This window comes from Blennius ocellaris (genome assembly GCF_963422515.1).
Source record: "Blennius ocellaris genome assembly, chromosome: 21".
Classification (NCBI taxonomy): domain Eukaryota; kingdom Metazoa; phylum Chordata; class Actinopteri; order Blenniiformes; family Blenniidae; genus Blennius; species Blennius ocellaris.
In genome coordinates, this window is record NC_137670.1 from 3032746 (window position 1) to 3046771 (window position 14026).

General features: G+C 46.8%; 1 protein-coding gene across 1 annotated transcript in view; it reads left to right on the plus strand.

The window, feature by feature from the left end:
- myo1d (myosin 1D) overlaps window positions 1-14026 on the plus strand; it is an 89506-nt gene that overhangs the window by 35151 nt on the left and 40329 nt on the right. Inside the window, exons 12-16 of the mRNA XM_080517441.1 lie at window positions 2684-2754; window positions 3203-3277; window positions 4238-4370; window positions 5141-5307; window positions 7590-7797. Of these exons, the coding sequence (XP_080373567.1) occupies window positions 2684-2754; window positions 3203-3277; window positions 4238-4370; window positions 5141-5307; window positions 7590-7797 (654 nt within the window). The remainder of the gene's footprint in view (window positions 1-2683; window positions 2755-3202; window positions 3278-4237; window positions 4371-5140; window positions 5308-7589; window positions 7798-14026) is intronic.

The window sequence follows — 14026 nt, forward strand, 5'->3', positions numbered from 1 at the left end:
TCCTCCTCCTCCTCCTCCTCCTCATCCGCCACGTGTGTTTCTGTTCAGTCGTGGGGTTTTTTATTTCTTCCCTCCTCGTGATCTTTAATCCCCTGCTCTCGTTTCGCAAATCACCCCTGTCTCCTCGGGACGGCGACGAGAGCAGGACGTCTCCCTCCACTTCTGTCTGCCTCTGATCTCAGCACAATGCTTTTTTATTTATTTATTTATTTATTTTTATTTTAGGGAAACACACACACACACACTCACTCTCTCTCTCTCTCTCACTCTCTCTCTCTCTCTCTCTCTATATGTAAGCTGCTTTGTACTGAGACAAGGAGTCTTATCATTTTCACTGAGCTGCATTTCATTCATGTTTCCTCGCTCTCTCTCTCTCTCTCTCTCTCTCTCTCTCTCTCTCTCTGGCCTACATACAGGATCACGCTTTTCCTTTTTCGCGCCGTCTCCTCCCATCACGTCCCCTCGTCTCTGCAGCTCCTCTTCACGCCTCACCTTCCCCCCCCCCGTCCTCCTCCATCGGCGCTGACACTCGTAGTGTTTTCCACTCGGGTGGGTTTTACTAGCGCAGTGACTCGCTGCGCCGCTGCGTCCTGAGAGCTTCCACCTTCACGCCGCCTCGTGTACGGAGCGGCGATAAAGGGATTATTAGGAGGTCGGCATGGTTTGTTTAAGAGTGGATCCACGGCACTTTTTCATGAGGCACAATTTATTCAAACTGTAACGCTGCTGGAGAAATCAAAGGCCACGAACACACACTGTGATATACACACACACTACACACTGTGAAACACACGCTGTGAAACACACACACCAACACTACACACTGTGAAACACAACGCTGTGAAACACACACACACACTACCCATTGTGAAACACACACAGTCCACACTGAAATACACAGTGAAACACACACTCCACACACTGAAACGCACACTCCACACACTGAAATACACACTGTGAAACACACACAGTCCACATTGAAATACACACTGAAATACACACTCCACACACTGAAACACACTCCACACACTGAAACACACACTCCACACACTGAAAAACACACTACACACACTGAAATACACACTGTGAAACACACACTCCACACACTGAAACACACACTGTGAAACACACACAGTCCACATTGAAATACACAGTGAAACACACACTCCACACACTGAAACACACACTCCACACACTGAAACACACACTGTGAAACACACACAGTCCACATTGAAATACACACTGAAACACACACTCCACACACTGAAACGCACACTCCACACACTGAAATACACACTGTGAAACACACACAGTCCACATTGAAATACACACTGAAATACACACTCCACACACTGAAACACACTCCACACACTGAAACACACACTCCACACACTGAAAAACACACTACACACACTGAAATACACACTGTGAAACACACACTCCACACACTGAAACACACACTGTGAAACACACACAGTCCACATTGAAATACACACTGAAACACACACTCCACACACTGAAACACACACTCCACACACTGAAACACACACTCCACACACTAAAACACACACTACACACACTGAAATACACACTGTGAAACACACACTCCACACACTCCACACACTGAAACACACACACTGAAACACAAATGTTGAAAAACACACTACACACACTGAAACACACACTGAATCACACACTCCACACACTGAAACACACATGTTGAAACACACACTACACACACTGAAACACACACTCCACACACTGAAACACACACACTGAAACACAAATTTTGAAACACACACTACACACACTGAAATACACACACTGAATCACACACTCCACACACTGAAACATACACTAAAAGACACTGTGAAACACACACAGAATCACACATGTTGAAACACACACTGAATCACACACTCCACTCACTGAAACACACATGTTGAAACACACACTGAAACACACACTGAAACACACACTGTGAATAACACACTGAAACACACACTGTGAATAACACACTGAAACACACATTGAAACACACACATTGAACACGGAGCCTCTGGCCTGGTGGCGTGAATCAAACACCGGTTCTTGTTGAGAACCAGTGTTTGAGTTCCCTGGAATCGTTTCCCCAATTTAGCAAACGATTCCCTTTCCGATTCCAGTGGGCGTGGCCGGCGTCGGGGAAACACGGCGGCCTGGTTCCTCTTGAGGAAGAAGGACGACGACGGGGCAGCGAGGATATTTTTCATCAGGGAGGAAACACACTAACCGAGACGCAGAGAATCTCAACTCTGCCGAATCGTTAAGCGGAATCGGAATCGGATTTTAAAAAATCGAAGCGCCACCATTGCTCTGCTGTCAGCCGGTTAGAATCACCTGAACTGCAGGTCAACCGTATGACTGTTTTAATAAAAAAAAGCTGCTTTATGGATGTGCGTTATGAGCGTCTCCTCTGGTTCCTGTGCTTCGTCTCGGAGACTTGAAGATCTTCCAGCTCAGCAGTTGACGCGACTCAAGCAAGCAGTGATGTAGCGCCACTTTTTGGATAAGTGGCGACTGGCTTTTTCTTCACCCGGAGGCTTTTTTTTCTTCTTTTTCTTTCCCTGTTAATGCCGCCGCTCTGAAGCTCTTCCCGGCGTCACCGCTCTCTCACCGCTCTCCCCCTCTCTCCCTCTTGCAGCTCTCGCCGACTGACAAGAGCTTGGAGTTTGACAGGGACTTTCGCATCAGGCACTACGCGGGAGATGTGGTGTACGTATCCCGCAGCTTTTACTGATGACTCACCGCCGTTCTCACACATTTAGAGAGTTTTATATGCTCACACTTCAGAAGTGAACACCTCACTTGTGTACATTTGAGCCACTCCTGGAGCCGAGGGATGGTTGGATTTTTTTTTTAACAAGAGGGTAGATTTGACCTTCGTTTCCCTCTCATCGTTGCCGCGACACTCAGCATTTGCATACAGGTGCAGAATAAGCCTCCACTTCATACATAACGTAATGTGACGGATGACATAACGTGACACGATGGAGCCGAACGCCTTTCAACTCTCACACCGTTTATTGTTCGTTACATCACACGGTGAAAAGTTTTTCCACGTCGACGTCGGTGATCCTGATGGGGGTTTTTTTTGAAAGTCGGCGTGATCGTGTGAAGGGGAGACGTGCGACAGCGAATTCACGTCTGTCTGCTTTCACAGGTACTCGGTGGTGGGATTCATCGACAAGAACAAAGACACGCTGTTCCAGGATTTCAAGAGGCTGCTGTACAACAGGTGGCACACACACACACACACACACACACACAAACGAGCATTTACATATGGAAGCACGCATGCACAGATACAAATACACTTTCAAATATATAATTCTATATTCAAATAATCAAACCCATAATCTGAGTGAACACCCGAGACGAGATAAATATTCAAAACCCCAAATGATTTCAAGATCAATAAATATGTTATTCAGTTAGGTTAGAACAGTGTTTTTCAACCTTTTTGAGCCAAGGAACACTTTTTTCTTTGGAAAAATCTCGAGACACACCACCACCTGGAAATGTATAAATTTGAAACTCTGTAGCCTCTATTAACAATATAAAGTCATTCTCATAAAAATTTTATCAACAGGAATCAAATAAATACAGAAAAAAAGTATCTCCCTATTTCTTTTTTTAATTGTGACTCCCTCAGTGTGAAACCTGGACCTGATGGATGAAGAGCTGAGATCCTGGTTCACATTCTTCCTTTTCAAAAACTTCTCCATCACTGTCACTGACACAGTACTTTGATACAAGATGGTAGCAGGAGGTGGAGATGAACCACACTGACGTCTTTCAGTTTCGATTTCAATGGCAAAGTTGCTCTCACAGCTGACGGCGGCTGTGAGAGCAAATCAAAAATGAAATTGGATCATTTCCCACGGCACACCTGACTATATCTCGCGGAAACAGCAGTGTACCGCAGCACAGTGGTTGAAAAACACTGGGTTAGATGAATAAATTGAAGTATCTTCCAGCTACAACTACTTAAAAGATGTATAAATGTAATTGATTTTGTTTATTAAAACATAAAAATTTTTGATGATATTATGACATCAATTATGAGTTGGATTCTGGATTTAGAGCCGTACGACTGTTTTTATCCACATCACATTGTAGAATTGGCAAATTAGTGATGCAGCATTTTGATGAAAGTTGTTCCACACACGGCTAATGTCATCTTCCCGTCGTCCAGCTCCAACGCCGTGCTGAAGGCGATGTGGCCCGAGGGCAAACTGAGCATCACCGAGGTCACCAAGCGGCCGCTGACCGCCGCCACGCTCTTCAAGAACTCCATGATCTCTCTGGTGGAAAACCTGGCCAGCAAGGTGAGCAGGATTCCCTGCACTGATTTCTGTCCGCCGCTTGGAGCCGAGGCGTCAAACTCATTTCAGTTGAGGGGCGACATCCAAACCAATCTGACCTCTGGAGGCCCAACAAGTCAAACATAACATGTTAAACTGCAGATGTGGACAAATGTCAAAGTCTTTCCTTCTTTTGATCCTTTTGTTACTGCAAGAATTTGCCAGTCTATTCTGAAATTTACATATTAAAGTTAATCAGATATTATATTTGCAAAAAAAAAACCACAATATCTGTATCTGGATATCATATTTTTATTCAGTATTAAAACAATTTGTCATCATCTGGGAATTTTTTGGGAGTTTATGTGTCTAAAGTATCACTCCTCATAAATTGGACACCTTTATTGTGAAAGGTGTTGCGTTATGTGACCTCCACAGACGCATTAATTAATTCTGACCAATGTCATTTTTGCCAGTCGAGTGTTTTTAGATCAGCCTCTGTCAGTTTTCATAATTTATACTTAAAAAAAATAAATAAATCACATGGCGGGCCGGATTAGTTCCTCTGGCGGGCCGCATGTTTGACACCCCTGGTTTGGAGGAAAAACACCATTTGTAAAGTGGCTGCGAAAGAAAATCGTACATTTCCTGCCTGGACGTCTTCTTAAACGACTGGCTGGTTTATTAAAGCAGCTCCAGGTGAAAGACGACCGTCACTATTCGCTGTTTTGGCGTGGACGTCGCTCACTCGTGTGTTTCCGAGCCTCATGTGGACTCGCTGCCGCCCCCTACAGGAGCCCTACTACGTGCGCTGCATCAAGCCCAACGAGGTGAAGTCGCCGCTGCTGCTGGAGCAGGAGCGCTGCCGCCACCAGGTGGAGTACCTCGGCCTGCTGGAGAACGTCCGGGTGCGTCGGGCCGGCTTCGCCTACAGGCAGACGTACCCTCGCTTCCTCCAGAGGTACCACCGGGTTTTTATGTTTTTTTTAATACGAACATTCCAAAAAAAATGACATAATTACGTAACATGGAAATACGTTTGCACGTTGTTTTCTGTGTCCGCCGTCACTTTTGCCCCGACTGCAACGCAAACGAGTTTATTTCTACTGCACAGACATGCGTCTCCGGCCCGAGACATTCGAAGCGTCAGAAGTCCTATTTTGAAATCAATCTTTTTATCGCCACGTTCCAGACGAACCTCATTTGCAGCAGTTGCTCTGTTGTTGCTGTTGCTGTTGTTGTTCTAAACCAATCAGAGCTTTTAATTAAAGATAAAGTGGTTCCCGTCTAATTGCGGCAGTCAAGACTTTTTCTCCGGGTAAACAGTGAGTTAATTGGCCTTCGGTAGATTGGATCAGATTAAGGCCGGCCCGTCGAGAGAAATTAGCGCAATAATAACCGATAATTTGATGCATTGAGGAGCGGAGTTGGACGAACGTCCGACTCGTGCTGGCTGACCCTCGGTGGCGTCTGAGACATCACACACTCTCACACACACACACACACACACACACACACACACACACACACACACTGTGAACTGCGATCCATTGTGCCGCCTAATCAGCTTCATCTACTGTAATTCTCGGTCGCTAATCAGCTCCGTCTCCAGCAGCGCCGACACACTTCGTCCTCCCGTCGCCAGCGTCCTCCCCTCTGATGAGGCGTCGTCCCGTAAACCCCTGATTTGATTATAATTGCGTTTGAGAGGATGTTGATAAAAAAAACAAAAAAAAACAACATACAAATAAAAAAAGCATCTCGACGTGTTGGAAATTAGCCCGTTTTAATGTGCGGTGGCTCTCGGTGACCCGCGTTCACATCTCATCTTTTATTCATGGACACACCTGACTTCACAAATCTGTTCACGTCTCAATTACACATAATTTGTTTACGAATGTGGAGCAATGATGATTTTTTTTTTTATTCAGTTCGCAGACCCGGAATGCAACAGTCCGAAACACTTTCTCGTTATGAATCGTGTTTTATTCACCAATTAGGTTTGTTTCTATTTTCTGTTCAGTTGCAGTAATCTGGTTCAAAGGTGAATTGAACTAAACGTTGGCTGGACTGCAGATCAATAACTTTTATTGATAAATGGCCAGCTTTTACACTTCACAGTAAAAGAGTTCAGTTTTCCCTTTCAGTCCTTTTAATAATAGATAACAATAATTCCACAATGTTGTATATGAAAACTAAAGGAAATGTGTTTAATAAAAAGTGTTTTCTATGTACAAATGTATTCACACACATATGTAATAGAAAATAATATGTGCACATACTATTATCAATGTAAATGTTTTTATTTACATACACGCGTATATAAATCTGTTTCTTTACATGTGTGAAGTTACAATCAACACATATAGTCTTAATATGAAGATACATTTATGTATTTTAATCTGAAAACTTACATATATGCAACGTTTTGTTTTTTTACCCTCTGATATTGACTTGCATGTAAAATCTTAGTAATCTAAATGAGTTAGAGCAGAACAGAACTGAGTGCATTAGTTTTGGCTCGACGAGCCTCGTGTGGGTATAAACAGGACAAAAGGTTAAAGGTCGCTGGTGGTTTTATTGTACCCTGAGGGAACTTAAAAAAAACAACAACAAAAAACATTAAAGGCTAAAATATACTTTACATATACAGTCACGTGTACGAAGAAAGGAACCTGATTAGAAAAAGTAAAGTTACATGAGTAAAGTCCTTTAAAGCAGTTTATATCAGGGGTTTTTTCACACACACACACACACACACACACACACACACACACACACACACACACACACACACACACACTTGTTGCTCTCATCCCCCAGCTGTCAGATTCACCCACTGGCTTCGTTGGATCGCTTAACGAGTCTTTTGCGTAACGCGCTAAGTCGTCCCGCTGCGTCCGTCCGTGAAGATCGTCGTTACGTCGGCGTGTTTCCGCTCGCTTCAGCTGTCGAGTAAAAGTGCAGGTCTCTGGTTCTGCAGAGTGTCACGGCGGTCCTGGAATAACCTCGGAGAGTTCAGGGCTTTTTACGGCAGATTAGAGGGTTCCCGTGCAAACGCGTTTCCAGCTTACCGTTGTTCTTCATAGAAGTGAATTTCTCTCAATGTGTTGTGCACAAATGTAAATGGTTATGAAATGTGAGATTGGTGCCGTGTTTTTGTTTTATTCTTCATAATAAATGATGTTCATGAGCTCCGGGTGCTTCTCTCCTTCTCATAAGACCACTTCCTGTTTCCTCCAGATACAAAATGATCTCCAAGTTCACGTGGCCGAACCACGACCTGCCGTCCGACAAGGACGCCGTGAAGCGGCTCCTGCAGGGTTGCGAGTTCGACCACGACGCCGCCTACGGCAAGACCAAGGTCTTCATCCGCACGCCGAGGACGCTCTTCAGCCTGGAGGAGCAGCGAGCGGAGATGGTCCAGAGGATCGTCCTCTTCCTACAGAAGGTGAGATAATCTACACTGCAGGAAGATTATCCATAATCTGGATGTTAGAGGAGGAAGATGCTCCATAATCTGGATGTTAGAGGAGGAAGATGCTCCATAATCTGGATGTTAGTGGAGGGAGATGCTCTATAATCTGATGTTAGAGGAGGAAGATGCTCCATAATCTGGGTGTTAGTGGAGGAAGATGCTCTATAATCTGGATGTTAGTGGAGGAAGATGCTCTATAATCTGGATGTTAGTGGAGGGAGATGCTCTATAATCTGGATGTTAGTGGAGGAAGATGCTCTATAATCCTGATGTTAGAGGAGGAAGATGCTCTATAATCTAATGCCAGAGGAGGAAGATGCTCTATAATCTGGGTGTCAGTGGAGGAAGATGCTCTATAATCTGGATGTTAGAGGAGGAAGATGCTCTATAATCTGGATGTTAGAGGAGGAAGATGCTCTATAATCTGGATGTTAGCATTAAATCAGTTCGTCACATAAGAATAGTCAAATCAATTTTAAAACTTTCTCAATGACTTTGATCAGGGACGGAAAACGTTTCCACAATGTTCTCACCAATTTATTGTGATTTTCTATTTATATTCAGCCTTTTACCAAGCTGCAGCGCGTTGACAGTGTTCAGGGATGAGAAAAGCTGCAAACACCTTCCATTGTAAACAACTGATTTACAGTCATTTTGATTTTTTTTTTTTTCTCTGGATGCTGAACTTTTCCTTTTCTTGCTTCGGAGACTGTGGCTGTGCTCACGCTGACATTCAGCCTCCTCCTGCATATGAATAACCTCCGAGACGAGAGACGCTCTCCGTCTCTCCTCCGTTATACAAGCGCCGGGCTATTTGTGGAACAGATATCGTCTTGTATTATGAGCGTATATATTCTCTGGATCGCTGAAAGAGGATTTCTCTCTCGTCTCCTCGTCTTTCGCTCTCCGAGTTTCTGATAACTGTCGTTTCCCATCAAATGTAAATCCTTGCTGGGTGTTGCGTTGACGTCGTGCCTGACACGGCCGACGTGCTGCTTTGTTTGATTTTATAAGTGAACTCATGTTTTTACATCTCTGCCGTCTTGAGGCCGCTGGAGCTCTGGAGCTCCCACTAGTGGCTGGCAGCTGTATGACACGTTAGAAAACGTTAGAAATCGCACAGTCGGCGTAACATTTCAGTGCTGAATTTGGCCGACTGATTGCAGAAACATGTCGGGAACAGAAAGCTGAATGTAAACTCGCATGCAGATACAATTTTCATCCGATCGTCCAGCTGGAAGAGACTTCCAAGTGCGGCCAAAAAGGAGATGACCTCTTCCACCTGACCTATTTATTTCTCCTTCGCTCGGCTCAGTTCCGTCGTTGCCGTCGGGATCATTCCTCTCTTTAAACAGGCCAAACGGGCCGAGCGCGGCACAGAGCAGACTTCGTTCACACAATTGCACCGTCTGAAATTAGAAAGAACCGAGGCGAGGTGCTGGAATTAAACTTGTGAGTCACCCGAGATCCCGCCGTGACCGGATCCCACCGAGTGAGTCTGAGGTTTCAGACGTCACGCGAGAAGCAAGAATTAACCTGTTGGGGGGGGAAAAATACACGTGTTAATCTGGCGTTTTTTCAGGTCGGGATGAAAATAACAACTTTGGTTGTTGTTTGAATTTTCTGCACTGTTATCAAGGAGCCCACTTGTTTAAAGGGCGAGGGAAAGTAGGAAGCTTCTAAGTGCTTGTTATATCCTATTAAGCCTCATTTATACTCCATACACGGACGATGAAACTATCCTTACTAGATTGTAAAAACACCCATAATGCAACAGCTGTAAGAGAAGTTTTCTGGACATTTTCGCCAGAAAGTTTCATTCAAATTGCCTTTATATTGAGATCGTAGTCGATAAAAACTTCAGTTTATCTTTAAAGGTTGTTGTGGTCCTGTTTCGCCAGTCGGGATGTGGCCCCGGAACATGTGTTTCACATCCTTGATTTAATGAGACGACTCATAGAAGCGACTCTCCTTTGTTTGTGGGGTTTTCAATCCAAAAACATCCTTTTCCAGGCCCATTGGTGACTCCGAATGTCGTGTTTGCGTCTCACAATCGGCTGAGCTCGACTGTCTGCGGCCCCCGAACAGGATGAAGCAACGTAAAGTGTTAAATGTAGAATGTTTTTGCTCTAAACGAACACAAGGGTACACAATCGACGAGAACGCAGGTTTTTTTTAATCCGTATCGTCCTCGTTCTGTAACGAAGGCGTCAATTTTACCTTCGGCTGCAGATCTCTTGAACTGATCTGCTGTGGAATATTGATCGCCGTGAGTGTGTGTGAAGGCGAGGAGCCGCCGGAGCCGTCGCGCCTCGGCGCCTCCGTGACACCTCCTTCAGGCGAACATCCACAGTCTTGTTGCGATTTCTGTTTCATCCGCTGACACACGGCGTCGGCTTTCTCCCCTTTTTGACAGACGGGAGAGACTCGGCTGTAGAACTGACGGCATCACTCTCTCTGTGTGTGTGTGTGTGTGTGTGTGTGTGTGTGTGTGTGTGTGTGTGTGTGTGTGTGTGTGTGTGTGTGTGTGTGTGTGTGTGTGTGTGTGTGTGTGTGTGTGTGTGTGTGTGTGCGTGTGCGTGTGCGTGTCGTTTCCCCGACCCGTCCCAGATTGATGCTAGTGGATTCCTCCATCACGTGAGCGCCTCTCAGGGTCCGTCTTCACCACTTCAAAGCTTCAAAGCCAAATTAACTTGAGTCGCGGATCGATCGTTTGACCTCGGTATCGATCCGGACGACCTTCCGCCGGATTCTTCCCACAGGCCGCCAGTCGGGTTCGTCCTCCGGCAGAGCAAAAACATCGCAGCGTGGCCGTTATCGGCCTCAGTTGCCAGATCAGAAGTCGACTCCGGTCGTCTCCGTCGCGCCGCGAACAAACATCACAGCCCGGGTCTGACGCACCCGCGCCAAGCAATCCCCTTATCAGCCGCTGGCACGCCGTCCCGCCTTGTGCCAGCCGGGCCGCCGTGCCATGACTGTCGGCACACGGCGGGGGCACACACACACACACACACACACACACACACACACACACACACACACACACACACACTCCTTGCCCCTCCGTTTGCCGTGCGGATTTATAATAATACCACTTAATTTGCCCCGTCGCAGTAATGAGAAACACAAGCTGTCAATCTGCACATTTGCTAACGACCGGTTGAGTGTGCGACCCCCCCCCCACCCAACACCCCCCCAAGTGCCTCAGCCCGCCCGGGTGCAGGAGGGGGGGGGGGGGGTTGTCTGTGTTTCATCCCTTTAAATTACCATAACATCTCTTCCTTTGAGGAGGGGGGAGTAGCAGGAGGGAGGGGGCTTTTCCAGCTTCATTTAATCCTCTGTCCTCCTCTACTCTCCTCTCCTCTCCTCTCCTCTCCTCTCCTCTCCTCTCCTCTCCTCTGCCCCACTTCCCCCTTTGCTGAACCTCTCCAGCAGTCCCATCGTGGCGACTGGAAGAATGGCCAGAAAAGCCTCGCGACACAATATAAATACAGATGTCATAAATTATACATGCCCCCCCCCCCCCCCCCCCACACACACACACACACCTCCCTTCCCTCTGTGTTCGAATGAATATTTCATAGATTCAGGCTCAGCCATGCACATCACAGTGGCTGTCGCCGCTTGTCAGCGCGGCGGCGCTGACAAGAGGAGGAAACTTCCCCCGCGGATTCGGAGCTGCGCCTTTAATTGCTCTCCAAAGCTTGACACGGCGAGCGTTTTGGCGGTGGGTTCATCAGACGTGGCGAGCGTTGTCTCAGGTGGTCGGCGTTCACGGGAAGGCCGTGTGACGGCGGTGGTGTAAAGAGACGCCTTCTGATATTCACTGTCATTTCCTGGTGTTTGGGTTATAATAATGACAATAATAATAATAATAATAATAATAATAATACATTTTTCTTGATGGCGCCTTTCTGTGCACTCAAGGACACCGAAAGGTCAAGGAGTCACCTTGAACGGATCATGAAGGTGAAGACATGAATTTCAGTTTTAGGGAAATTTCTCCTCCTCCTCCTCTTCCTCCTCCTCCTCCTCCTCCCTGAACTGATCCGCCTCCTGCTGGACATGATCTCTAATCCTCTGATTTCTCCTCCTGAGCCGTCACGTCGGCACTAAACTTCGCCGAGTGTTGGGATCAAAGCAGGAGCTCTCGGCTCTTTTGTAGCAGTCGGACCGCCGCGTTCCTGCTTTGATGAGGAATCCAACGCTTCCGCCGTCTCCTCTTGTCTTTTTAGTGACTTTCGGTTCGAACCGTTTGTGTTCCTCGTCTGAAACCAAGTTCTATTTACAAACTGCTCCCGTCTCATTCCCCTCACCTTGAAGCTGACATCTATCCTGTAGCCGATTTTTCAAGGAAGTGCCAAGTCCTTGAAATATCCCTCGTTTGAAATAAAAGCCAACGCGCAGCCTTTTCCCAGGCGTCGTCTGAAGTGTCTTATCCTGCCTTGCGAATCTCAGGTTGGATACCTAAAAGCACCAACAGCTTCCTTTTCTTTCTTTAGCTCGTCGTTCCGGTGGCTGAATCGATGCCTCGATTTTACTGCCCTTCCAATGTGTCTATTATTTTAAGCTGAGACTGCTGACCACTGGCAATATCCGTCCAATCCATTCTGTCCCATCTAATTGATGGACGGCCCGTCCAGAGCCGCTCAATTCCTCCTCCGCGCAGTCGCTTTCGGTCCCAACTGCGATGTTCAGAATCGGCCTGAGCACATTTGTTTCACATCATTAGAGTGCATTAGCCCGGAGGTAGAAGTGTAAGCTGACCGGACGCCGGGAAAGTGAGGCTGTACGGACTGGAGGAGGCGCCGGTGTGTGTTGGTGTCACGCCGGCGGAGTGCGCCGCTCACCCGAGCGCCGTATTGATTTATGATAATGACTGCTGACCTGAGCTCGGTCTGATGTCTCCCTCTGACAGGCTGCGGTCGCTGCACGTTGCAGCTCCCACTAAATTGCGTCGCACACTTTAGATTCTGCACTACCCCCAACCTCCACCACCTCCACCCCCCACCCCGCGTGCAGCGGGCCGCCGCGTGTATCGAGCATGTCACTGGAAAAGCAGCTCGATGTCCCCAGAGGACCGGAGTTCAGGTCCCAGTGGAGCGACTCCACAACTCCTGGTTCCTGGTGACCAGTAACTAGTTGTTCTGCACATGCTCAGTAGAGGGACAGTATGAAGAATGTTTCCTCCGCCGTGTCGTGACTCCCAGTCCAATTTCTAATGGGACTTCTTACTTTTATTTTGACAGTCACAGTAATAACAATCCAACTTGGTCGTCCGTTTACTACTATTGTTAATGTTTAGAGAGGATTGTTCTCCGCTGCATCTGTGTTAACTACAAAAACAACCAACAGCACCCCCTCGTGGCCTGGCATGCTAGCTACATAATTTTCAGTGTTTCTGAAACGAAAACTCCTAAATCATGCGTTTTCACTTGAAGTTCTGTCACGCGAACGTGGCCTATCTCCAGCTTGTTTCCTTTCCGCGTGACATGAAGGTGAAAACTTGTCTTTTTTTTTTTCTGTTTTGGTTCCTTTAAATCGCCGGGACTTCATTGACGGGAGCCGCGGACCATGATTCTGAGATCAAAGACTCGCACGGAATTGGACCCTCGTCCGTATCCCTCCCCTACAGGAACCTGCCCGCCCTCACCAGTTGCCCTGGCACCTGTGATTTGTGAATGCTTTTACCCGACGCTCAGCCCCCTTGAACAAAACCCGGCAGCAATCTGTCCCGCTTTGTTGCAACCAAAGATCGCCAATCTGGCTCTGATGAGCTCGTAAATCTCGTTCCCCTGAAGCGTGGTGAGGGCAGAGTCTCTAAAAGGATGATCAGATGGCTTTATTGGCCAGCAGAGTGAGGGGGCAGACCGTCAGGGGCCTTGTTATTGGCCTGATTTATCAGCGGTCCCCTGAGTGTCGTCTTCATCAGCAGCCGGACGGCTACTGGTCTTGGTGTGTGTGTGTGTGTGTGTGTGTGTGTGTGTGGGTGTGGTCTTCTCTATTTGTGGGGCGAAAAAACTGGAATTACAAAGCACCTGTGGGGTCCAAACCATTTGTGGGGGGGGCAAAAAGAATGTAGAGCGCTGTGTACCTTTGTTTGTATGTTTCTATTCATGCACGTTTGTCCAACAAGATGCTTTAAAGTGTCCCTGAAATAATTCTATTAAAATACACCAGTATTTAGCATTATTTTCCCCCT